At 45.1% G+C, this 26,987-nt stretch overlaps 1 protein-coding gene across 1 annotated transcript in view; it reads right to left on the reverse strand.

Moving 5' to 3' along the window:
- The window catches only part of PAPPA (pappalysin 1), a 169,100-nt gene that overhangs the window by 87,069 nt on the left and 55,044 nt on the right, over window positions 1–26,987 (reverse strand). The window contains exons 4-7 of the mRNA XM_065737615.1: window positions 24,688–24,981; window positions 20,717–20,909; window positions 14,800–14,921; window positions 9,041–9,548 (exon numbers count right to left, since the gene is read on the reverse strand). Coding sequence (XP_065593687.1) covers window positions 9,041–9,548; window positions 14,800–14,921; window positions 20,717–20,909; window positions 24,688–24,981 — 1,117 coding nt within the window. The remainder of the gene's footprint in view (window positions 1–9,040; window positions 9,549–14,799; window positions 14,922–20,716; window positions 20,910–24,687; window positions 24,982–26,987) is intronic.

Here is a 26,987-nt window from a genome sequence, read left to right on the forward strand (position 1 = left end):
CATTCAAGGATCATAACTTTTTAAAGTAGCAAACTTTTATACACAACTGATTAACTCCAGCAGCCTTTGATATAATCCTCCAAGTATTTGTCCTGGTTTCAAAACACAGTAGCACATTTAATTAAAACAACAACAACAACAACAACAAAAAACAACCAAAGCCTGAAAGATAATTCTTCTAGGTTCTTTTTTCTCTTAAAAAAAGAAAATCAAACACCAACAGTCAATTTTCTACTTTCTTGGTTGAACAACGGCAGCACAAACAACCACGTGAACATTTAGAGTGGAAGATACAGATGCAGCATCTATGTGAGACTGGGTTACAATTACCAGAGCAGTGGAAATGCGAGGGGCCCGGGGCCTCACACGGGTGTTTGCACTAGACAGGCAATTTCACGGCAGTACACAGGTTAAGTGTTGGAGCACCTGGTTGCTATTAGAAGCAGGGCAGGAGGGGGGAAATCTGCTTTGCTCGGTTCTTTGCTGCTCCAATCAGCCCTGAGCTGAGAAAGGAAAGCTCTGGGCCCTGACCCACAGCAAGCCCCACTTGCAGCCAGAGGGAATCAGTGCATCTCCATTCATTCCCAGGGACCAGTGCCAGCAACCAGCGCCTGAGGACACAGTGCTGCAGTGCATGGGAGCGGGGAGAAAACAGCATCACGGCTGGTGGCAGGCTGGGGGGGGTTGGCTGCTCAAAGGCCGTCGTCGTCACCAAAGAACCTCTCTGCCTGTTGCATCGTGCCCCTGGATGAGCAGTGTGTGATTACTCACATCGCTAACGATGTCCCGGCTGTGTCTGCAGCACCCGCAGCTCCAACCCTGCAGCACCCTGCTATCCACAGCCGGCTTTGGGGTGTCCTGGAGCACCCTGCTATCCACAGCCGGCTTTGGGGTGTCCTGGAGCACCCTGCTATCCACAGCCAGCTTTGGGGTGTCCTGGAGCACCCTGCTATCCACAGCCGGCTTTGGGGTGTCCTGCAGCACCCTGCTATCCACAGCCGGCTTTGGGGTGTCCTGGCAGCCCGGGCTGTACCATGGGGCTCTGACTGCAGGAGGAACACTCTCCCCAGCCAGGGGTCAGTGACGTGGCAGGGGGACGCTCTTCAGCTCCCCCACATCCAGTTCTGACCTCTAGCATTTCCTTTCAACAGAGCCAGGACCTGATTTTCAGAACTTAATGCCCTCCTGTGCCTGTGCAATCCCCAGAAAGGATAAACAGAGCCACGTGAGCCCGATCTGACTGCTCCTGGAGCTGGGGGAAGCTGTGTCTATTTTCAGCAAGGCTTCAGCCAGGCCCCAAGCACACAGATGTTCACACTTTCCTCAGCTTCCACCTCCACCACTGCTCCTCACTGGGGCTCTGCAGGGAGGGGATGGGCACTGGTGGGCCCACAGTGCTGCGATGAGGGGCGAGGGAGCAGCCTGAACCCATAGGTGCACATAGGAAAGATGGATGTGCAGTCCCACACGTGGAGCACACAGGGGTGTATGAGGAGAGGAGGTGACTCCTCCAGAGGAACATTTTGTCATTTCCCCCCTCAGGGGCTCTGTGTTTTGCTTTAAGCCACTTCAGATTATGAGAAATCCTACTAGCTGGTCTCCAGTGGGATCTGTAATGGTTTAATAACTGAACATTACTGAACATATTTCCACTAGCCTCTTTCTAAAATCCCATCATGAGCTAATTTCCTCTATTGTCATTACATCTGCAACTGGTCTTACATTAAAAAAAAAAATAAAAAATCTGCACCGCTGTGAGGAAACGCTCAGCACTGAGCTCCAAACACAGCCCTGACAACGGCGGCCGATAACTCGGGGTGCCCAAACCCACTCATCCTCAGTAGGGCACAGCTTGCTACTTCCACTTCGCCTTCCTCTCGCATCAAGATGCAGGAAAGTGCTGGAATGGTGGTGGCAGCACGGAGAGACCCATGTCAGCACGCGTTTCAGAAGATCCTGGTCAGAAAGAGCAAGTCTGGGGGAAGTGATGGGAGGCTTTGGGCTCACAGTGATGAGCAATGATGCACTTAAAGGGTTTCTGCTTTGGTTGCTGCTGTGCTATCCGATCAGGTACTAAGGACAGTACAGCATTACTCCCTGTACGAGGACAGCTCCAAATTTAACAGAACCTTGACTCTATTTTGTAGGAAAACATACCGAAATGAAATGCCCAGGAAGCAATGGGGCCAACAGGAGCAGGAAGAAGAATCCATGCTCGTTGACACTGCTGGTAAAGAGGCAGGTAGCACATCACTGCTGCTGTGTTAATTGAGGCACACTCCAAGTTTTACAAGAGAGTTATTTTTAAGTTGTTGCATAACACGTCTGCCCAATACTTCTTTCCCCAGTCATGAAAAAAAAAACAAAAAAAAAAAACCACTAAAACATTTGTTATTCTGGGAGATTTCTGTCACTCCTTATCTTACTGAGAGCCCAGAATAAAGATGCACGCAGGAAGGCAAACATCAGAGAGAAATTACGAGATAATGCACACCCTAATTTACCACGTCTCTGGGAGTGTTTCACCTGCACTAAATTATTTCACGCGGCAGGAAAAGTCTCGTTTGACCTTCATTTTTTCTTTTCCTGCAGCTGAAAACTTTGCTACTACTCCTAGGTCGGGAGTTCAAATTCCAGCCTGGCTGGGAGTGATTAAATATATCCATTTCTAATGGTATCTATCCACTTAATAGGAGGACGGCAGTGAAGGCTCATTGTTTGAGGGACGCTGGCTGTGTTGCAGACTGTGTGGTGGGATGCTGGGGAAATCCATTCAACACAGCAGCAGCAGCGTGTGCTGAGTCCCTGGTGGGAGCAGAGCTGCCCCACGTCTCTCCTGAAGCAAAGTGCTGCTCCTGGAATGGGGCAGACACTGTTTTCTGGCTGTTCCCATGCTCTTGAGTCATTTCTTTGAGAGAGGCAACTGGGCGTCTTTCAGAGCCACGTCCCAGTTCAGAGTTAAACCCAGGCTGAAAAATCACTCTGGCTGCTCCGTCACAGCATCACAGAACTATGAAGAGACAAACCCGCCCTTCCTACCTTACTCTTGCATCATATGCAGCTGAGCCAGAACAGGAGCTACGGTTCTGCCAAGTGCCAGCTACAGCTACAGCATTACATAAGAAACCGCAACAGCAGAGAACCACAGATCTATCACTACAGCTGGCACCTGGGCACAGGCTGAGCAGAAAAGCTGCCTGCTGAACGGGCACGGCCCACCAGATCGTTCTTTCTCTCCTCTGGGGCAGGGTTAAGGCAATTTGGCAGAGGGTGGTAGGGAAGAATTGCTGTCTTGCTCTGCGTGTGGGGTCAGGAAGTACGTTTTATTCGTTTGCAGAGATAACGTGGCATCTCCGATGAAGACAGAAAGATGTAACCAAAGCCATCAGAATGTGGCTTCCAGCTGTCACAGCCCGGCAGGCACACGGAGCCTGAGTTTCCTTCAGATGGGTGAAGGAAGGATGCAGGAGCAGAGGTACCTTAGTCTCAACACTATAGCAATAAGAGAAACCTGGTGGGACACGGGGAAAGAAGGGTGTTTGCTGCTTGGGAAAGCTCGAAGTAGCTTGTACAGACAGAGCTGGGGAATAATGATCCAGAAGCTGTGAAGGAATGAGCAAAAAAAAAGAGCAAAAATGAATCTGTTCACGTGGAAGTTTGGTAAGAGTGTTTTCACTGGAGATAAGCAGTAAAATTTGATAAGGGTGCAGACAGGGATCTTTTGAATACATTACTGGAGAGAAAAAAAATGGGTCATTGGGTAATTGTGAGAAAGAAATCACCCAGAGCAAGTGCTTTTAATGACAGGTCTCAGGTACTGCTAGAGGTGATGGAAGACATCAAATATGTATGGACTCAACAAGAGATGACAGTGTTCTGCACCTACTTATGGTAGCTGAAGTTGGTTGGATTGAAAGAAACACTATAGTGAAATGTGCATTCGTCCTTCAGTTACCACTTTGAGGTTAATTATTTGCAGGAATGAAATGTTTGTTGAAGATGGAATTGGTATATAAACCTGGCAAATGCAGAGAAGGATGGAGTTAGAATGCAGGAATCGCCAGTTTACAGGACTTGATGTCTCAAAATGGGGCTGACGTTGGTACAAGGGGATTCCGAATAAGCTTAGTACTCTTCACCACAGATGAGAAGGCAAGCAATAATTGGTTGCATTCATTCAATGGGAACGCAACTATGAACCAACAGTGGGAAACGTTTACAAAAGAAGTGCATGGGGTCCTTGCACACATTAAACCAAAGCATTTCTAGGCTTGCTGCTAAATACTCATGGTGTTGCACAAGGACATCTGGAACACCAGATACTGTCCTCAAGCCTGTTGGGAATCCACATGTGCAGCATGCCAATATCACACAGACAGCTTTGCAGCTTTTGTAGATAAATCTGGGCATGTAAAGTGCTTTCTTAACATTTCAGTTCTATCTTAGATACTCCCCAGTATTTCATGGCATATCAAGAGAGATTTGGCATGGCAACTGTGGAGGACGGGGGAGCAGAAGTTGTTGATAATATGGGCTTCAGCTTTCGGTATCAGGAGAACATCCACCCAGTGATCTGTATCTTGTTTGGGTGGAAATATGGTGTTAATTATCTTCATGACAGATGGATCTGGCAATTCATTTCAGCTGCTTTAGATCATACATTCCTTTGGCTGGTAGAGCTTCAGAAAATAGAGAAACAGATCTTCAAGATGAATGCGAAGGAAGGAATGCCATAACAAGGACAGATGTTGCCATGAAATTTTAGTGTTGCATTCAACAGGGCCTTAATGTTACATACCTTCATTGTGATATCTGAATTTTTTCAGAGCCCCGTTGAGCTGGGCCTGCCTTCCGATGGAGCTCAGGGGCACTGAGCTCCTGCTCACCTCCAATAGTCACTGCTGATTCTCTGTCCTCTCTGCTTGCTATGCTTGAATGAGTTCCCTACGTATTTCATAGGGGTTCAGATTAAGAAGTGTTTTCCATCTCCTTCAACAATGCATCACCAAGGGTTTCTGACAAATCACGTGCATGGCTTTCATGACTGCATACCAACAAACACAAACACCATTGACGACACACATTTTGAAACAAACCCTTTCAGATACAGCCTCCAAAGTGCCAAGAAACCATGAACAGCACCACAGCAACATCTCCAAATACCTGCAGTCTCAATGATGTAATATCTCAGTCCTTCACAGTCACTTCAAGAAGCGCTGCTGAGATCTGGATCCCACTCTCTTAGGTGCTCATTTAAAACACTGCAGCTGAAATTGAGCTTGTAAGCTCAGCATTGAATGGAACTCCTGACTCTTAGCAAAATATTTTAGAATACTGTACTTGCTTAAACAATAGATGACAAGCAGTCCTCTCTATTACCAAGCAACAGAAAAGGCGTAGCCTTAGAAAGTAGGTGGAAAAAAGCGAAGTATGACAAGAAAAATACATTCTCTATATGAGAAAATGCAGGTTTCTCTCTCAGTCTCTTTTTCTTTTATTTTGAAGTATGAATGCAGTATCTCTAGGTGTCACTTAGGAACTAAAGCACTAGTCAGTGCGGGAATAACTCAGACAGAGATATCACAGGAAAGCATACTTGCTGCTCAGTGATGTTCAACTCTGCAAAATCAAACCTCATAGCAGGGCTTTGTGCTGGGATTCTTTCTAAGGCTATTTTAGTCAGTGCCTTTGTCGTGAAAAATCCTACAGGTTAACAAAGAAGAAGGTTACAAAGATGATCCATTCCATCACAGTCCACCACGTTCTGAACTTTCCTATGAAGTCCGTGGCAGAAAAGTTGGAAAAAATTCCAATTCTCAGAAACTTTTTCAGCTATTCCAACTTTCCAGAACTAACCTCAGCACCTCTTGGCTTGGCACACCCCAGGGGTAAGCTCAGACAGGAGCAGGAGAGAGGTAGGGAACATGGGCTGCTCGCCACCACCTGCCCTGCTCATGGTGCCCCACAAGGACTGGCCTCCAGCTGCACCCTGACATCCTCAGGAGAGCTTCCACTGGGGACACTCCTCTTACTAAGCTGATAACAAAAATCAGTGGTTGCCATAAACGATTGCGAGAGTGCCTATGTGAGCGTAAAAGCGCTACAGCAAGGCCAAGGCGAGGGCAAAACTATTACCACCATCACCTTCCCCACTATCTCGCAGGTTATTCCCAGGGAACAGCCAGAGCAAAATGTAAGAGCACAACCCGAACTTTGGATTAAGCCATGAGCTGAGACTTTGAGATTTGCAGATGTGGCTCCGTCCTTATCGCTGACTGAGGCGTGAAGACTCAGCAGTTCCATGCTGCACCTGGCCCGACCTTTTTTTTTCCCCATTGATTTATTCAGCTTTCTGCTCCCTTCCTAGGCACCGAGCCTCATTTTGTATTGCAGATTACAGCAATTCTGGCCAATTGCACTTGGTGGAAGCAAGCGCATCTCGCCTTGTTTCTGGGAGGTCCAAGGATAAGGTCCTGTCCCTTAGAAACGATTGAGCCAAGAGCTGAGATTAAAATTCAGCTTGAGAACAGAAGGTCTGGCATTATTTTGCATTTCTTAATAAAAGGTTTCCACTGCTGTAGTTATTTCCTCTCTGTTGTGGAGCACCCAGTGCTGACTAGGCAAGGGCTATCTATTAAAGGCTTAAAGAGAAGTTCTCTCTCTTTGACGGGAAGAAGGTAGGAGAAATTAATTTCTCTTTCAGCATCGCCACACCTGGGGAAAGGATCTTGCTCACAGATAACAGCGCAAGCAAATATTTTCTTTGGGAGAAAAAGAGAAAGTGAAGATCAAGGTCAGAGGAGGCAGGAGTACAGACAGGCGACTGCCTTCAAAATAACCTTCCACAGAACGTGTGGGGGTGTCATTTTATTTAATACGGAAAACATGCAAAAGTATAAAAAGGAGGGGGAACTGGCTTGGGGCTAACAGAGACATGAAGGGGTTGCAGCCGTCTGGTTGTGCAGATATGCTGAATTCCAGCAGCACAGAACCAGACAGGCAGATGAGGAAGGGCTCAGATACTGCACTTACTCCTCCACGTACATACGGAGCGCTGCCCAACACCGCTGTCCATGACTTTCTGAAACACCTTCCTGCTCACAGAGCGTGAGGGCTGCGGATGCTCTGTGCTGTGGAGCTGCAGAACCCCTCAGCACCAGAGGGTATGAAACAGTGCTATGCACGTATGCATATTAGGATATAAAAAAAAATCACTTTTCAAGATTTCAAACGCATGCCAAAGCGTTGCATTAAAAAAACCAACCGCGAGTGCTAAGCAATCTGCATCTTTGACTCCTCACCCAGTGACTAAAGGCTTCATTTTAGCTCTCCAAGTGCCTCGTCAAAGCTCTCTGTCTGCATTTTCCCTGCAGACCCTCGAAGGACCCAGCGCCAGCCAGACGAGAGGCCTTGGTTGGGTTGGCCGCACCAGCCTCTGCGAGCAGCTGCTTCTGTCTCCTGATGGCAGAAAGACAACCTTCTATTTCCTGCCTGGTTTTCAGCTGACTCTATAACTAGGTGAGACACGCACACAGGTACAGCAGTGTTACCCACTGTAATTTATTCAGTGCCACACAGGAAAATTGGTATTAATCCCTGGCTACTGATGGAATCATCAGAGCACCTTCCCAATTTGGATGGGTGTAAGTTAGAAGTCACCCCTAACATTATACCCTAAGATATGGGAATAGAGGTTAGAATACAAGTTATGTTTTGGGCTTTTTTTTTTTTTCACGCCTTATTATGAACTCAAAACTGGACCTGCTTCTGTGGGAACTTATGCTAAGGTATGCAAATATTTCAAACCAAACCAGTCCCATTTTCCAGTGTGAGTGGGCCAGGTTTCAGGCAAAGATGCTTTCACAGCAAATCCATGGGAAAATTCACCACTTTTCCACGTTTCCAATATGCCAATATTCGTCTCCTGTGAAGTGCCAGCAGTCGTTGGAACAAGGCTACAACCCAGGGAAGCGCTTATGTACATGCTTAACTTTCAGCGCGAGGTTCAGGGGTTTGCTTTCATATTCACTATTGATAGCTACCTTGAATTTTTAAACCCATAGGGACAATTTGCATCTTCTGAGCTGCATAATTGCACTATGAAAGGGATGGCAGCTCATGATTACCGAATTGTTAATTAATCATTTTTATTATATTTAAACATGCTTCAGAAGACCATAATGATGTATGCTTCCTTGATATTAGCTGTACTAATTAGATCATATTTTCTAAATTAGAGTGCAGTTTTCTTAGCAGGTTTCCTTTTATCTGGTGTTCGTTTTCAAAAGAGCTTCATGTTGTTCCCACAGATGAGTGAATCACTTCCAGGGAATCATGTTATGCAAAAGATGTTTTTCTTGCTTCTGGAGAATGCCTGTGGGTAGATCATGGATCTCCTCGAAATCATTAAATATTTTGAAGTTGAGCTTTCCTCAACCATCATACATTCCTTCAACAGATGAGCATAACTACAGCTAGGATGAAATTCACTCCCTACAACAAACTGGCACATTTGATGTGTTTACCGTGCAGTACAGCCTGTGTCAGTGACACATGAAAGCAGAAAATGAAAGCAGCTGAAACACATTTCCATACCTGAACACGCAATTTTACTTTCTGCGTTCTCTCTCGAGCAGTTAATTAGAAGTTACTCCGGCACTGAGAGCAATTCTGCCTCCTTCACCAAAATATTACTGTGAAAAAAATTCTAAGGAAACGATGACCACAATACTCCTGAGGTCCTCTCTCAGGTCTTAAATATCTTAAATATTAACTCATCAAAGCTCAAGTAGTTTGCAACAACCCTTCAGCTCAAAGAAAGATGGAATTTCACATTTCTGCATGACTATCTGGTGATTTCACCTGACTGTAATGACCCTGAATTCCAGAAAGAAACAAAGAGAATACTCTCTCTTGATGATAATTGATATATCTACCAGCTTTCAAAGTCCAGTGCTCAGCAGCAACACCAGACATCAGGAGGTTGAGGAGAAGAGGCTATAACCTTTCTCAGATCACATCTCTGCATAGCAGTACTTACATGTCGACAAATCTTCTGCTCAGGTTTGAGATGACAACGGGCGATCCGGACTGGAAAGGAGGGTCCCGAACCACTTTGTATTGGATGGGTTTGCAGTCCGTGCACAGCGTGCTGTGGGGGATGGAGCTCAGCATGGCAGCATCGATTTCCAAGTGCTCATCCAGAGTGTAGATCTGGATGCCGTACACCTCCTCGCCCACCTGTCCTGCGTCCAGTTTGATGGTCAGCGGGATGTCACAGAAGACGTTCTGTGGCCCAAGAGAGATGTTCTTCCCACTGACTGTGAGCAACTTGACGTCATTCACCGCTCCACTGGAGTCCCAGTCGGGGGAAACGAATGTCACCCACACTGTGAGGGACTCTGGAGTCAGCGGGTAACGGAACTCCAGCTGCAGGTAGCAGCCCTGGGGCTCGGGGCAGGCGGGCGGCACCGTGTGCTGGTTGACAGCTGAGTTGGGGCTCCACGTCCGGACGCTGGATTTACAAGGCTGCTCAACATCAGGGTGCCCTGGAAAGAAAGAATGAAACAAAGAAAGTGCATAAAAGAATGCACAGAGCATAGCTTATCACTGGCAACAGTACTGAAAGAGAAACTGGTGACAGGAGAGCATATCCATCCAGGGAGCTCATTACTTGCCTGGGCAGAACAGGCATGGCTGGCATGGAGAGGAGGAGTTTAATGCCTATGTCTCTTGGCTGGGGGAGACACAAACCCACCTGAAGCACCCAGAGCAGACACCACACAGCACACACTGTGCCAGTGCGTCTGGTCCCGCACTTTCTATGGTACATTCCACCGTGTCAAACTATGATATTTTCTATCCCTTCCACTTGGTACTTTATCTGATAAACAGATTCACTTTGCTTTCATTGCACCCTAGTGCTCCTCTCACACCCCTGTCTGTTACTCCAAAATGCTACCTTTTCATCTTGCCTTTAGCAAAGACAAAGGAAAGAGCTTCTGCTGGTTCCATGAAGTCATTGCATTGTGCTGTTGAGAGGCAAAATACTCAGTTCACTCCTATGCCCTTTAGAGGATCATCTTGTACATTGTGTAAGATCCCTGTTTTGGAAGCACACAGAGCACAGGTTTGAGTTGGCTCTTTGCACTCGTCATGATGAAACAATAGGCACTTGTGCTATTACATGTCTCACCATTGGCTACGTCCAACTACATGGGAGGTATTACCAAGAACTAATGAAAGCCACAGTGCTTGCTGGGATCCCAAATACTACAGTAACATTACAATTTGGCACAGAGTCATGGACTGCAAGATCCAGAGAGGTCAGATGGGTGGAACAGTTGGTAACAGAATCCAGTGAGTGCTATAAATTCCCTCTTCCTTCCCAAATAATCACAAAAAAAAAAAAAAAAAAAAAAAAAAGGAATGAGCAGGACAGAGAGAAGACAAAGTATAGGAAAGGAGAAAGAAGAAAGAAAAGATAAAGAAAAGTAAAAAGAGGAGAGAAATGCAGATGGCAGAGGAAAATGAGAGCAGGAGAGCACAGCTGTTGGCAACCAAGGAAGAAAGTGAGATAAAGCACTGGGCAAACATGAACAAACAGGACATCACTGCTAATTTAAAGAGAAAAGGGCAATGTGTGAAGGTTATTCTTATTGTCTGTGATCCAATGAAGTGATAGAAATGTGCCTTTTCTGCCAGGGAAATGCAGCCCAGGGAGTTCTCCCGTTCATACAAAATGAACCCAGACACAGAGCAATTTCCTCGTATCTCAGCAGGCCTCTCAGGACACCAACATGATGCCCTGCCCCACAGCCCTCCCCTGCTCCTTGCACATCACACAGTGCTGCCACTAACCCAGCATGTGGCAGACCAAAGCATCCATCCACCGCGCAGGAAGCCAGAATTCCAGTGAACACCCTCAAACGTTCCCTCTGCCAAGCTCACAAATACTCAGTGTGTAATCCCTGTGAGTAGAGAGAACCCCACTCAACTCACACCACCCCACAATGCTTGCTGCCATCCACATCACTTGTCTGGGCCAACAAATGGCATTCCAGCTTTCACAGTGACCCTCTTACTGCAGCCCTAAAAAGGTGAGTTTTAACCCCAGTATCTCATATGCTTTGGAAGGAGTTGTATTAACACTAGCATCTTGCCAATAGGAAAATGGAATGCATTAATGGCTCACAGCCTAGCATGTATTTCAATGTTGCTCCCCTTGCGTTCCTGCAAATTCATCTCTATCAGTTCAAAATCTCTGTTAGACTTAGAGAATAAACCTACATGCTCTGGTAGAGCAGGGAGTGACCCCTCTGTGTTCAGCTGAATCAAACTCACAGTGTGCACTGCAGGGAGCTGAAAGTGGATCACTGCTGCCTACAGAGTGAGAACAGCTCTGCCTGGCAAGAAGGGGAGCTTGACCATAGTCTGTCATAGACCGAAAACTGAAATGAAGTACTGAAGTGCAGATAAATAGTCCCTTCCTTGAAAATTATTAGACACTTAGACTTGAAATGCTCATTCAATTGTGGGACAGTGTCAAAACTTTGTCCCATGTATCCAGATTTCTAGACATGAGTGCATACTATGAAAATTACGAATAATGATATATAAAATGGAATCACGGAATGCTCATGGTGTGCCTGTGTTCTCAAGTTCTAAAAACCCTTTAGCTTATGAGAACATCAGCAAGATTAATCATCAAACAACATGTTGTGTGGCCTCCCATCCGGCCAAGCATGAGTAAAATGTGAATGTGGTGTTTGTGAGGATGTGGTAAGTCCCATTCCCATGGGATGGTGGGCAGGGAGGGAAGTTTCACCCAAAACATGGGCTATAAGCACAGCCTGGTGTGTCAGTGCAAGCCTTCATCATGAAGTGGGAGCAGTGTTCCCTCATTGCCCCTCAACAAGGACAGAGATGTGAGACACTTGCACAGGGAGGTGAGTTGAGATCAGCAGTCTATGGGGAACCTGCTGTTGTCTCAACTAGAAACACACCCCTGACTTTTCCGATTTGATCAAGACAAAGTGACCCCTAGACACAGCTCACATGTGGGCCTAACCAGAGCGTGTACCTGAGCAGCATAACAACGTTACAAGAGCTTAGCAAAAAGCTGTTGGACCAACCAGGCCCAGAGCTGCTGCTGGGACATGTGAGAATGGTGGCGTGCTGGTACGAAGCTGGATGTGTAGGGACATGGGACATGGTTTAGTGGTCAACAGTTGGACTTGATGATCTTAGTGGTCTTTTCCAACCTGAATAATTCTACGATTCTGTGAGTACTTTAAGTCCTTTTCCATAAGCATCATCCTAGATTTTAAAATGAGCTCATGTTTGCCATGCTTATGGCTCTTTTGCACTCACTTTCCATGAACAGTGGAGATTTACATAGATGAACATTTATAAAAAGTGAATTTAATGCTCGCATGCTTGGGAACTCACAAATAGACAATTGAAGATGACAGACAATGACCTAACTGTGCTATCTGTAACTCAGACCAAGTGCAAACAGGCAGAAATCCTGAATGTCAGGGACATAGGTAGTGATGACAGAAAATAAGAGAGCAACAAATACCATACACTTGGTGTATTTTCTGCCCTAAAGCGAAGACAACTTGTTAATGTAGTAAAAAGATAGGATTCCCAGATTTTCTTTCCAGAGCAATGGCAAAACAGCAATTGAATGAGACAGATAAGGATCAGACTTCACCCTTCATAGTTAAGAATATGCAGGAACACACTGTACAAAGAGGAAATTAAATGCAAAATGCAGCTGAGTAATAAATCTTAGAGTAGCTTAGTTTCTCTAGGAATGATGCCGCTGGCAAGACGTGCGAGATCTAGAAGTTTTCGAATCAGAGCTTGTTGGAGAAATTTTGATGGAACTGAGCATCTCAATGGAATACACAGTCCTTTCAAAATCAAAACAGTTACAAAATTGGATTTATTTGGCCAAAATTTTACTGTGGAAGAGAAAATGGGAAGAAAGTTCTAACAATAATAGAACATTGTGTTATGACATTTCTGGAGGAATTCATTTAGCTTTTGCACTTTCAAACACTTCTCACTTTGATATTAAAAGTTGCTTTTGCCCTAGATTATATACTAAGAGGAGTCACTTTCAAATGTCATAATTGAACTGAAGTTTATGAAAGAGAAATTACATAAGCTAAATAAAACATTCTGGCCAGCCTCAAACACTTTTTGTTTTTAATTTTCCTTCATGGCGAATTTCATAAGTTTCAGATTTTGTTCCAAACAAAACCAGGTTTCAAAGTCTTCTAAAAGTTGGCAAAGTGGAAATCCACTCTTCCACCCTGCACTGCAACTGCAAGCGATCCAAATTCTGCTAATCCTGTTTACTTGACTATCAGGTCGCACCTGTGGCTGGAACACTGCTTCCCAGGATGGGGCTCCAGAGCAACCTCCAAGGAAGGGGCAGGTGCACTCTGTGTTGGGCTCGGCAGCCTTGGATGTCCAAATTTTTGATGGGTTGGGGTGAATCACAGCCCCCCGTGGGCCCCCACCTGGGTTATGGGCATATTAGGGCAAGTGACACTTTCTTTATACATCTTGTCCCATCACACAGCAGGGAAACAATGCATTGCACACACAGACCTGAGGACTAAGGGAGGGCTCCTGGTGCCAACATTAAATGTTTCTCCATATTAAATAATAGATAACCTTCTTTGTAGATTAACTCTCATGTACTGTAGCTGAAGGACACAGAATCCCTTAATACAAGAAGTACAAAGAGTCTGCAAATTCCAGGCGTGAACCCTTGAGTTCAATGAGCTGCCTGTATGTTTGGGCTCAGACTGTGCAGTACCTGAAGGAATAGCTCGTGCCAGACAGACTCAAATAACATTCTGCTCTTCTCAAACTGTAACCTGTGATTAATAATCTCTACCTGGTATAATCACATATATACTCTACTACATCTAACTAAATATATAATGGGAAGTATGGATATTAGGAAAAATTTCTTCTCAGAAAGAGTGGTGTAGCATTAGAACAGGTTGCCCAGGAAGGTGGTGGAGTCACTGTCCCTGGAAGTGTTTAGGTGTTTAGAAAAAGGACAGATGTGGCCCTGAAGGACATGGTTTAGAGGGCATGGTGGGGATGGGTTGATGGTTGGACTTGATGATCTTTGACTCTTTCCAAACTTAATGGTCCTATGCCTCTATATACGGAATAGAGTTAATGATGGCAACTTAATGACACTGTGAACTGTCCCTGTAGACCACTTTTGCTCCAACATGCACTAGAGGAGCCATAGGCCCAGCGTGCAGAACTCCCTGCACTACTCTGAATGTGATGCAGTCACCTTAAGAGTCCTTGCCCAAAGTCCCTGATGCTTCCAGCGTGACTGCTGGTGCAGCCTGTTAGTAATTCAATGTAAGCGAAGGCATCAGAAATCAAGCCCAAAGAAATAACATGCCATTCTTCACTTTTGGAGTCAGAGCAGAAGGAGTAAACTGCTCCCCTGAGGAATTCCTCTGGCAGATGTGAATGGTCAGTGTTTCTTGGCACTCTGCTGCTTTCTGAAGTTCAAGTTCAGCTCCCGAAATTCATTAAACTCATGGGTAGGGTCAGGACACAGGGACCAAAACCCAGGTATTTCAGCCATGGGCATTACTTCAGGAACACAGTGCATCCATCCATCCTCTCGTTTTGTACGTGCTATGCTTAGGTACACCCAGTCACCCTTCTCCCAGAGGTTCCCAGCTGCTCCTTTTGCACTGGCCCAACCTCTCCCATGCCACAGCTCTGCCCCAGCCCTGTGCTTACCTTCTGCTTCCCGTGGGCTCCAGTGCCCCGAGGGATCGCAGGGCATTGGGGACGAGGCGCTGAAGGCATACTGCACCAGGACTCTTCCCTCCATGCACAGATCACATGCTGATCCCACTTCTCTAGGAGGCCAGGAAAACAGGAAAACACACCACCTTAGTAACAGCTGAATGAGCTGCTTAGTCAACTATATTAAAAACAGTGAGACTTAGAATTCAGTTCCACTTAATCCTCTTTTCTTACAGCATGGTCAAGAGTGTTTTCTGGCTCTGGCTTTGGCAGGTTTGGGCTAACGGCTGTGAAGATGGCATCAGTGTGAGCCACAGAATAATAGGAACCTGGAAACTACACTCAGCTGTAAGGCTGTTTGGTTTTTTCTTTTGCCCTCACACTAGAGCTGGATCAAACCCACACAAATGAAAATTCATGCTGTTTAGAGCTTGGAGCAGAGAAATGGGCCTAAGAAGATGTCAGACCTATTTCTACTCCCACTATGGGTTTACTGCATGAACTCACAGCATCTTCAGGACTTTAAAGGCTTACCACTGATCAGAGACAGAGTAAAGTCCCGGATCTCCAAACATCAGAGAGCTGCTCTGAGAAGCATGGCTCAGTTCTGTGTGTAAGGACCTGCTTTTGGAGGTGGATCACTGCCCAGATCACTAGAAGTCTAGGGCGGGCCATGTTTATACAGCAAGGAACATGCCCTTAATCCTTTCCACAAGGGAAACTGGATCCAGTACCTGGCAGCCTCAGCACCAGCAGATGGCTCTTTCTGAACTGAAACCCTTCTGGCCCCATGCCATAGGATGGCATGACAGGGCACTGAGAAAAGCACTTTGCTGCCCAACGCCAGATTGCTTCACCTAGACAATAAACCTAACACCAGCTACTGCCACTACAGCACTGTCAGCAGAAGCTGTTGAACAGGAAAGCCCAGTTAAACACTGCTTCACAAGCATTTGTGCAAACACATTCACGAGGCTTTCTAAGCCGGCGTAGCTCTAATGTCTTCTATAACATTGAATTGATTTATACCTACAGAGGATGTGGCTCACACAGTTCATCCCTAACATTCCTTTGTAGTCACACAATTTGGAACCATGTATGACCCAGAATGTATGGTTATTGATCCCCCAAACTTGCTCATTATCCACAATTCAGCTTTAAGGAATGATGTCACCCAAAATGAAAGGAAGAATTCTTGACCTTAAGTGAAGAAATGCCCTTAGGACAGGACAGAAATTTCAGGCAAGGAATGCTGTGCACAACACAGTGCACCCTCTGAACAACCAAAGTACAGATTAAGCCATCAATTATTACCTCCAGCGATGCAAATTTCAACCATCTCCCACAGTGAGATTGATTTCAGCACACTTTGCAAAGCACAAGAAGAGGACCCTGGAACAGGGGAGCTGCTCTCCCAGCCCTCCTTAGGCTGTCCCTGTTTCCATTTGGTGCTAGGGACAACACTCTCTCAGCTGCTCTGTGGCTTAGCATCTCCTATTTGTTGACAGGGATCTGTGTGAAAGTCGGCTTTCTGTTGGCTTAATTAGGTGGAAGCAGGGATTGTCAACGGGGGGGACTTGGAATGAAATCAGTGGCAAAACTCATATCCATTTCAGTATGGCCCACTGCCACCCTGCAAAGAGACAGCAAACGACGGAGCTCACAGACATCACAGGGAGGGATGCACCTGCTGGAAGCACTTGAAGAAATAAAGTGTGGCAACTGGGAAGAGCAGAGAAATGAGAAGCAAAGGTGCTCTCCCGTTCCCTGCATGTTCTGTGCCAAAAACATTCGGGCTCGTTGTTAATCACGTCTTCGCTCTCCGTCTCACTTCACCCACTTGTGTTATTGTTATGATACCACCTGCTAATTTCATCTCTCAATGGACTACTTAGCAGTGGTTTAAGTGCTTAATTCAGCTTGCCCAAATAATATATGTAACAACAACAACAAAAAAAAAGTCAAGAATCTGAAAAAAATAGGATTGAGAAATTAAAATACATAAGTACTATTGTGAAGGGGTTTTTTTGTTTTGTTTTGTTTTGTTTTGTATTGTTTTGTTTTAAGAAACATCCATCAACACTAAGGAGAGAAATCCCTGCAATAATCATCTTTCAGTTTCTCTACAAAGAAACTCCTGCATTACTGTTCAGTCCTGGATGAGGACAGGGAATTGAGAGCCAACTTTCCACAATTAGGACTGCTTTCTACTCAAATTAGCAGCTATACAATTTCATCACAGGCTGCCATGGTGGAAAAAACTGTAGGCTTATGGACAAACATTTCCTTTTACCAGCAAGGACTTGGAGGTAGGAGGAATCACAAGGAGCATCATGCGGGAAAGGCTATGAGCAAACTTTCTCTTTTTACTTTTCCAGTTTGGGAGCCAAACTCAACCCTGATGTAACTGCACTGGTTGAAAGGAGTTACACAGGAGATGACTCCTGGGTTAAAGATTTTCATCTGAAGCCTCATGAGCACAAATCCTGCAAACAGCCATGGATGTCAAAACTAATTATGGAACTGCATGTAAGGGGTTATGAAAACCTAAGCCAGACCCTTACACCTTATGCAGCGTCTGATGTCAAGACAAAATGAGCATAAAATGGTTCAAAACACCATTAAGTGGGAATGATAGCACATCTGACACCTCATACACCGGGCACGTGATTCCTGAAAGTGTAGGGTAATGAAGAAGCTAGACTTTGCTGTTTTCTAATAAACCAAGTACTGGGCAAATTCCAGCTTGTGAGGTTCAGAGCACAGGAGGGATTCATTCCTACTGCATAATATTCCAGTGAAGCAGATTCAAAATATAAAGAATACTAGTGAATGACAATTCTCATCAGGGCTGGCATCAGCTCAGGAGCAACCCAAAGCCATTAAAAATCTGTCGTTCCTTTCAGGAACAAATGCTTGTTTTCAGTCTAAATGATACTTGCTTGGTGGAATACCTGACTGGAATTCAGTATCACTGATGGCACTGAAACTTTCCAGCAAGCAGTTATCAAGCCCAGTCATCTAGACCTGGGAACCATACTGGCCAAAATATTTGCTTGCTAAGAATGAGATAGCATCAGATTCATGGAAATTAATACAGTCACCTCAATGAAAAGTTGGAGGAGCAGATGTGTTCAGAGTTTTCTGTCCAAGCAGAATTAGCTGCGGAGCTCTGTGACAATAACTGTTTACATCCCACCTCCGCATATCAAACAGGACGCGCATGAACGGATGCTTAGCGACAGCAGATGAAGGCACCTCACAGATGCAGTCAGGAAATGAACAGAGTTTTCTTCTTTTCGCTTGTTTTCCCTTGTTTTGTTGGCTCTGTTATTATTTCATTATTACACCTCATGATATGCGCATGCGACATTCTCATGCTTTTCTGTTTTTTTTGAGGCAGTATGGAGAACAGCCAGTATCCCAATGCCATGTGTGGCAGCTGCAAGAAGAAATGCTGGGTTTTTGTATATTTGGATTGTCAGGAGCTCAACCGACTGCTGTTGGCAAATTTCTGTGCAGGTAAATGACTCTACAACACAGTGCCCTTCAATTGCTTACAGCACAGAGGTGAGGAGGGTCTGTCAGAGAGACTTCACTTTTTGCTCAGCTTGTGCAGCTACGCTTGCCAAAGTGTGAGGACGTGGTTGGATGGGTGGCTAGATGATCTTGGTTGCCTTTTCCAACTTCAATGATTCTGTGATTCTGTGACACAGGACGGCTAGCCTTGCATCCACTGTGACGAGTTAGCACTGCTCCCTGTCCACAGACTCACAACATTAAGCACATGATTTCTAGAACGTCAGAGAAAAACACCCGTGGCACAGTTGTATCTAAGAGTGGAAGAGCCTGCAGTCAGAGGGGAAGCTGTGAATCAGGACCACACTGATGTGCCCCGGTGCTCTCAGCATCCCAGCCATGGACCAGGCTGCAGCAAGGACCCTGACAGCCCCAAAGAGCTGATGGCAGGTCTTCATTAACAAATGTTTTGCACTAGAGATCTAATTATATTGGGCCACAATGCTTGCTAATGTAGCCAGAGCCATTCATCCTTTTAAGGCCCTTTTACACTGTCAAAATAGCATGGAAGGGGCCTCTGTGCATTAGAAACCAGGCCCAAGGCACTCAGCAGCTGAGTATCAGTCTTCTGTTTTTTTACATGAATAGTGCCATTGAAGTGAATGAGTTTATTCATTCAAGTGAGGCAAGTAAAATTTGGGCCATGGTGTGCACTTTGTGTAAAAATATCTGCAAAGATTTACAGTATTCCCACACACAGATAAGATTATACTTGGCCAATTCTGCCTCCTACATGTCTTGCACAGTGACCCCATTTTAGGAGCTGATACAGGCAAGCATCCCTAAGCAAAGCAGCACTGGACACACGGGCACTGAGAGCTCAGCACAGAGCTCTTCCAGAGTTCATCACCACAACACTGCTGTCATCATTTTGATGAATATATCACAAGGATGGGCTGGCATAGACATGCTCACTGATCTATTTCAGTGAGGTTTTAAAACAGTCACAGCAACATCTCTGTATCCATTAGAAGTGGGAATCTCATTTCAGAAAGGACCTGGCCTCGCGTTTGCATTTGAAACTGTCTCTTTAAATCTCTTCAGTAAAATGGGGCACGTGGATTTAAAAACCCAAAGGGCATTTTCTCTAGAAAATCACTATTTAACGTAACTCTGTTATGAAATTTCAGATTTAGCAAGCGATCCACTGTATGTCATTTAAGAAGCAACTAACTAGGGGTTATTAAGAACATATTGATCGAGTTATAAGAAATATGTAATAAAGGCATATTTGGTTACATAACAATTAACTCCGCACCAGAGTGTTTTAAGAGGCAGATGGTATTTATTTAACGTACAGACAGTATCTTCTGAAATCTAAATTAAATTGGAGGAACTTAATTTACCTAAAAATGATTATGGGCCAAAAAATTCCGAATTAATTCTCCAAACTTCACATAAGTCCTTTTCACACGTAGGGAATAAATGGACTTGGTTGCAGAATTGCAATTAAAACAAATACTGCTCAGAGCATGAGTTCTGTCTTTCTTCATCAACTCCTAATATAATTTGACTCCCTTGTCCCCCATATTAACCTGCAATAAAAAGGGAACATCTCTGAGCACTCAAAGTAAGTGCAAGCCGGACACTGAAACAGCCACACTGTCCTTCCAGTGCTGGAAGGAGTTTCTCCCATGCTGAAGATGGTGGCTTTCAAGGTGTTCTCGCTGAACAAAGCAGTGCTGAGACAGCTCTTTGGGTGCTAATATGCCTGTAAATTTGGCCTGCTGCAATACATACTGCTCCAGTCCTGAAGGACACTCAAAGTCTGTTTTCTGTAAAGTATTAAAGCAAGAAGGGGAGAGGAGATGCAAGCACAGAAGGTGAGCTAATGGCAACACGAGCTCGGTTATTTAGGAAGTTCTCCTGCAGCCCTTCCAAGCTCTGTGCTGGATGCTGCCACCTCCTCCCCCTGGGAACCACCACTGCCCACGAGCCCTGTGCTACCACGGCAGGAGGAACAAGATTCTCCTTGACCTTGCAGAGGAAACATGTGAGGGGAGGAGGAGGGGTAACGTGCGGGCAGAGCTGGAGCCAACAGGTATCTGCGAGCAGCAATAAGCAGGAATCACAAAGCCAGAACCGCTGATTGAAAATTCCTCCCGTAGCATATGGAAGAAGATTTGCCCTTTATATGGCAAATCAATGGCTCTCGACAGAGTGCTACAGGAGGAGAAGGGAAGAGCAGAAAACAGATCAATAATCCCCTCAGTACAAACCAATTTAGGAAGGAGCCTTAGCCCAGGCTGAGTGCAGCACACGTTGAGGCTGCTTCTCCATCCCCTGCCCACCCAACCAAGCACAAGAGAACTGAGCAGCGCGTGGTCACCTTTCAAAGAAGTGCCCATCAATGGGGGGAAACCACTCCAGGGTGATGGAGGTGGGGCTCCGAGCCACGATCTGGGGGGCAATGGCGACTGGAGCTGGTTTCTTCGCGGGCTGCCAGCTCTGATAGACAAGGTCCAAGTAGCAGTGCATCCTGGCCACTTGGTTGGGCGTGAAGGAGTCAGTGCAGTCATCATCTGAAACAGAAGCAGACTCCGTATCAGCCACAAGGGAGAGATGATGGGAGAATTACAAACTGGTGAAGAGGAGCTCCTGGATGGGACAGGACGGGGTCTTGCAGCACTCGGAAATGAATGGTCTGTGTCGAAATGAATGCAGACACCAATTGTGGATGTGGGTGAAAGGAAACAGAAATTAAAAAGGGAAATAGATAAACATTCCATCCTCTCATCTGGGATGCGTGTGAAGCTTCACTCCCAGAGGCCATCCACGAGAGGACACGAAGGTGGAGGTGAAGGCACAGTGCAGCACCTTCTGTCAGAGCCAGCAGACTACTGGATATGGAAGAACTTCATGCCTATGAGAACATCTCAGAAAGGATGAAAGGGCAAAGGATAGTGAGTGTTAGGATAAATCACTGACTGGCAGTCGTGGAAACTGTGTGCAATGGACTGTGACAGCTTTCTTAACTCAAAGAAACCAGAATTTAAAGAGCAGTTAATTTTCTACAAGTTCTTAAATTTTCTAATACACAAATAAAAATGTTGTTTTAAAAAGTAGCATACACTGATTAAAAATAGGTATTTTTTGGTGCAGCAGAATAGCTTTACTTCTACGAAAACCTTCCCCTATCACCAGTATGATTCTCATCTCTTTCTGAACTTCTCAGAAACACTTTTAATATTTCAAAGTTCTATTTCATTCAACATGGAGAAATAATTTGCTGGATAACTTCCCATAAATACCCATTTCTCATTTCTTATTTAATCTGTATTTCACAAACACGATTTGGCAACAAGAACACGTCTGGTACTATCTGAACATCATACAGTTTTACAACTCCAATGCCCTGAAGAAGCAGAAAATTACCAACTCTCCATTGGGCAGATCACAGGAGGAGTAACTACATTGTGCAAAGCCACCCAGAAAAGCTGTGCTGAAGACCTTGGTGCTAGCACTTCAACCATTTTCCTGGTACTCTTCCCATCAGATGAACAGCTCTTGAAAACCCTGTGTGTTTCTTCACATATGCCTGCAGAGTTCCCAGCCCAGTAAATCTCAGGCCCAGATGGGACCTCTGCACGCTGCCACAATACAAACAATGACAGTTTTGCACAGGTCACGTAGTACACTTCTGGGGAAGATGCAGGTCACCAAAGGCTGTTTGGAGCATCGCCCGTGTGCACACAAGTTGGCAGTTTGACACTGTAACAGCGTTACGAGATGCTCTCATGTCTTCGAGTCCATGCCCTGTGAAACTCACAAAATACGAGTCTGTTCTGAAGAGAAGTGTGAATCTGCTGGCTAATTTAAAACCTTACTGCATCTTCCCTGAACCACAAGGAAAAATAGGCTTTGGTTGGGATCCTGCACAAATTCCAGCCCCACGTGCAGCCCTGCTGCTGCTGATTCGGTCAGGACACCTCCGATTACACATCCTCTTGTCTCCCTCCCGATTCCTCCGAGCAGTGACCCTCCCCTGATCAAACAGGCACTGTAGGCTGACAGACACCACCAGCCTGAGAGTCTCTACAAATCCCTGTGGTGATGCAAAAAGCTGCTTTAATATGACATCTCTAGATTTCCTCAATAATTGTCGATGGCCTATCCCTGAGCACGCTGTAAAAGCCATAAATACTCTTCACGGAAGCCCAGAAGGAGACAAAAGGCCCTTAATAGCCATCATAAAGGAACAATAAAATATATATAGGACAAAGCAGTGAGACAATGGCACAGGAGAAAGATGACCTGCATTTTCAATCTGTTTAAACAGCAGCACAGGCTGTGTCCTGGGGGAGGGAGAAGGCGAGGGCAGAGATGTTTCACTTGATCACTCAATTTCAAGAAGGGTTGAAGAGCCTCAAATGAAATTATAATTAGAGAAATTCAATGCACTTTGCTGGGATGATTATTCCAACAGAATTCAGAGGCAGAATTCCCGCTGACTTGGTGGAGAGTGGTCTAAAAGATTAACCTATATTCTTATCTAGGAACACCACAGCTAGTTGGGCGTTTGAAAATAATAAAGCATTCCTCGCACTTCTTGATCTTCTGGATTTGGTTAACCCCACTGTTTTGGGGGACGAGAAGTCGAGTTTCTGCTTTGCTATAAACTTGGGGGTGACTGGACAGATGGATGATAGATAGATAAACATGATGTGATCCAGTTGAATGCAGGCAGTGAGAGAAAAAAGACAAGGCGATGTTTAGAGCTGCGTGACCTCAACCTACACGTTTCAAAGGTATTTCCACAGTGATTTAATATCCTGATACGATTTTTATTCCACTGGCAACAACAGAAAAGCAAACAGATTCATGCATGAGCTCTAGAGATACCTATCATGTCGCTTCACTTAATTTTTCAGGAAAAAAACCAAGGTTTCTGCTCAGAACACCAGCACACACGTAGCTCCCAATATCAGATAGGTACTGCTGTGCTCTGTCTCATTTCTTGACACAGCTGGCAAGGCAAGTTCTCTTTGGAAGATGAGACCTCAGGGTTTTGAAACATGCATGCATCACCCCTCTTCGTATACCCACAAGCGGATTTGGTGGAGGGATATTGTAAATTCGAAGAGCTACTGATTTATTTGTGTGAAATACCCAGAAGACTGCATGAGACATTAAGACCTTCTGCCCTACCACATGTACAGAAGTGCATAACACATTTAGGATCTGACACAGTGCTTGTATGTTGCCCCTGAAAACACCCTCTAAAGGAACAGAAAAATCAAGAGGAAACTAAGCACCACATTTAGCTAGTGCCACGAAGGGCATGCAAGCATTTATGTTATAAATCATTTCAATCTGTGCCCCAGATGACATTAAGCATTTTGCTTTCCTACAGTTTTATTACAGAATAAGCACTCTTACGACCTTTTGAGTGGGCAATCTGTGTTTCTGCCTGTGCTGTTAAGGTGCCCTTCAGTGTCTCTGCTTGTATTGGTCACCTTTAAAGTGTTGTGGATGCTGCCAGCTTGGCGTTAACAGACCTTCGGCACAGCTAGACCCCAAGGCCTGAAATAAGAAAATACAAGCCCAGACGTGCTCTTTCTGAGAAATAACACAGCATCCTTCAGCTCCCCTTGAACTCCCAGGAGTGGAGCGAGGACTGGCACTCCCAGCACAAAGCAGCACAATGTGCTGGGAGCCCCTGACCACAGGAGTGCTCCTGATCCAGGTGCTCCCGAAGTATTCACACGCTGCTGCTGCTGCGAGTGACTGTAGCTGAACTGCAGAGAACCTAAATCAAACAACAAACATGGTATTTCAACGGCTGCACAGAGGCATGAGCAGTGTGTCATTAGATGCCTATCATGGGTTCATCCCACAGCTTTGGTGGTGTCAATATTCATCTGACATTTGCTATCTCCAGGAGAGAGTGTAAACAATCGCTGAATTTGAGTTTTTCAGAGAAGAATTCCTAGACCAGACCTCCAGATCTCAGTCAAATAGTGTCAGATTTGCTGAAGAGCTTTTCAGTGCTGTTTTCTTAACGCTCAATTGCATTTCTTTCTCCCCCATGTGATGACCTACTGAGACACTACATAAAACTACATACAGTTTGGGAAAATTGGGAAAAACAGGAGATGTGGAAGGAATCCCTGAGGCCATCAAATTCAGACCCCATCAAGACTGGGTCCAGACCTGTCAGGTCTAACCTAGACCTGATGCACGTCAGCATAAAACCCCACGTGAAAAGCAAGCACTGCAGAAATCAAAGATTAAATTGCTGCTCTCCACTCCCACCCAACCACAGATCCCAGCAGCAGCAAACCGAGGAAGCCCAGGTACCTGCATAGCTCATGAAGTTACTGAACGGTGTGTTTAAGAAGCTGTGAAAGCCACACGTGTCGTTGCCAGGTCCAGGATCCCCACACAGCTTGTGCTTAGGAGCGGGGTTGGTGTCGCTGCAGAGGTCCCCGGTCTCAAAGGAGGGCTCCGTTTCCATGCATGGATCACTGCAGGACAGGATCTCTGAGATCCCCCGGAACACGTGGTAGAGCCCCAGGCTGTGCCCGATTTCGTGGATCATTGTATGTGTGTGGCCAGGAATGCCATAGAAGGAAGGATTCAGCACAATACCACCTGCAAGGGGAAAAGAAAAGAGCTTCTGCATTTGTCCTCAGAACAGCAAGATCCAGCAGTGGCTCATTGGATCCTCTACAACGCAGACTGCATTTGCACAATTAGGCACAATCACAAGCACAGCATGGTCTAATCTCACCATAACGTGGGACTCCTAAGGATGAGGAATTGTGGGACAAAGTCCTGAAGTACCAAAGCCACAGTGACAACTTTCCACTGAATATGCTCCATTCAGTTTGCGTGTTTTTAACTCAGAAAAAAAAAAAATCCTATGTGCAATTATTTCATACTGTGCAATTTCAGGTCATTTCATGTGCTAGGATGGAATGGTTCTGCCCAGACAAGCATAAGCAATGCATTTGACACCGAGAGTCAAACAAAACATACCTGGAGCCCCCACTGTGTTATTCCACAGGGTAAAAATATAACACAAACGCAGTCACTTCTGACATGCACTAAAAACTGCAGTAGGGTGAACCAATATTTGCATCATTGCTGGAACGAGGGAGATATTTGTGGGGTGTGCTCTGATCCCATAGACAGTTTTGAAGTAACGGTGAGAAATACACTCTGTTCAGATATTCAGATGAACCTCGTTTGGTCTGAGCTTTGCAGCCCACTGATGAATATGCATAAGTCCAATGTGTCAAAAAAAATATGAAATCCTGGAACGTGATAGTTCTGACAGAACCGTGTGGTTGTTAAACATGTGCAAAGACAAGCAGTGGTGATTTTTTGTTGTTGTGCGAATTATGGGATGTGTAGATGAGCAAATAGTAAATTTGTGAGGCTTGACAATATACTGAATTAATCATAAGCATGATATTTTTAGCTCAGCTAGATGTACCTTTGGATTTATGAATGCATCATATTTTCTTTATTTAGCTTGTTGACCTCAACTTTTCCAAGCCTTTAATTTAAAACTGTTTGTATATATTACCTACCAAGAGAACGGGAGTCTGCTTTATAAAAGTAATAGTGGGAAAATAAATCTTGGATATGGTACACCAATAATTCAGTGACAATGAGGAGAGAAAAGATTTTGGCAGGAGGAGTTTTATCAGTGACTGTAGCACAGGGAAGATGAGATCACCAGGTTCTGATGCGCTGTAGACTGTTCATTCTCATCTGCCTGGAGACTTTTGTTGTAATAACCATGGAATTACAGGGAAATAAGACTGAGAAGATCTCAAAAAGTCATTTAATCAAGTTCTCAGAACAACACGGGACCAATTCCATCCCTCATGCCCAAAGTCCTGATGTCTCCTTACAATCTTCGATGATGTGACCGCCCCAGCAATCAGCTTCAGCAGTCATCATCCTCATGGTTGCAAGGATTTAACTCATATCTAATCTGAACTGATTTTTGGCAATTTAAGTTCATTACTTGAAGTCCTGCCTCACACAGGCTCAAAGAGCAGAAGACTCTCCTCTCCTTTCATCAGCTTTTATGAGATTGTCATCATCCCAACTTCAGGCTCTTTTCCTTTAGTCTGAATAGCCATAATCCATCCAACATTTCCATGTAGCTCAATTCTTCTTCTAGACCTCCCTGAGCATTCTTCTTTGCTTCACCCAGTTGTCTCATGTTTTCCTCCAAACAGTGCCCAGATCTGATGCAGTGCTTCAACTTTAATATCAATGCTGAACAGAGGAAAGGCTGCTCTGTACATCTCGCAAGGATATATGCACAGGTAGCAGAGAAAAAAGACTTTCACTTTGTGCACTGGCATACATGAATATCTGCACACAGTGGAGTCACATGTGCATGGGTAAATACATATTAAGCACAAAAAACTTGACAGCAAATTTAAATACAAACATTAAAGAGGGAACAAAACTTATCATAGTGCAACAGCATGCCTATTGTGGAGAATTCAGAGTCTGCATACCCCTTCCACAGCCCTGAGCTGGTCCTTACACTAGTTCACCACAAGCCTGATGTACACAGCTACTGCCATCACCATGCTCCTGGCATCCTTCTCTTTCCCTTTATATGACACATA

The sequence above is a fragment of the Cyrtonyx montezumae genome, unplaced genomic scaffold, assembly GCF_038088225.1.
Source record: "Cyrtonyx montezumae isolate F1298 unplaced genomic scaffold, pur_monq_1.0 scaffold_20, whole genome shotgun sequence".
Lineage (NCBI taxonomy): Eukaryota > Metazoa > Chordata > Aves > Galliformes > Odontophoridae > Cyrtonyx > Cyrtonyx montezumae.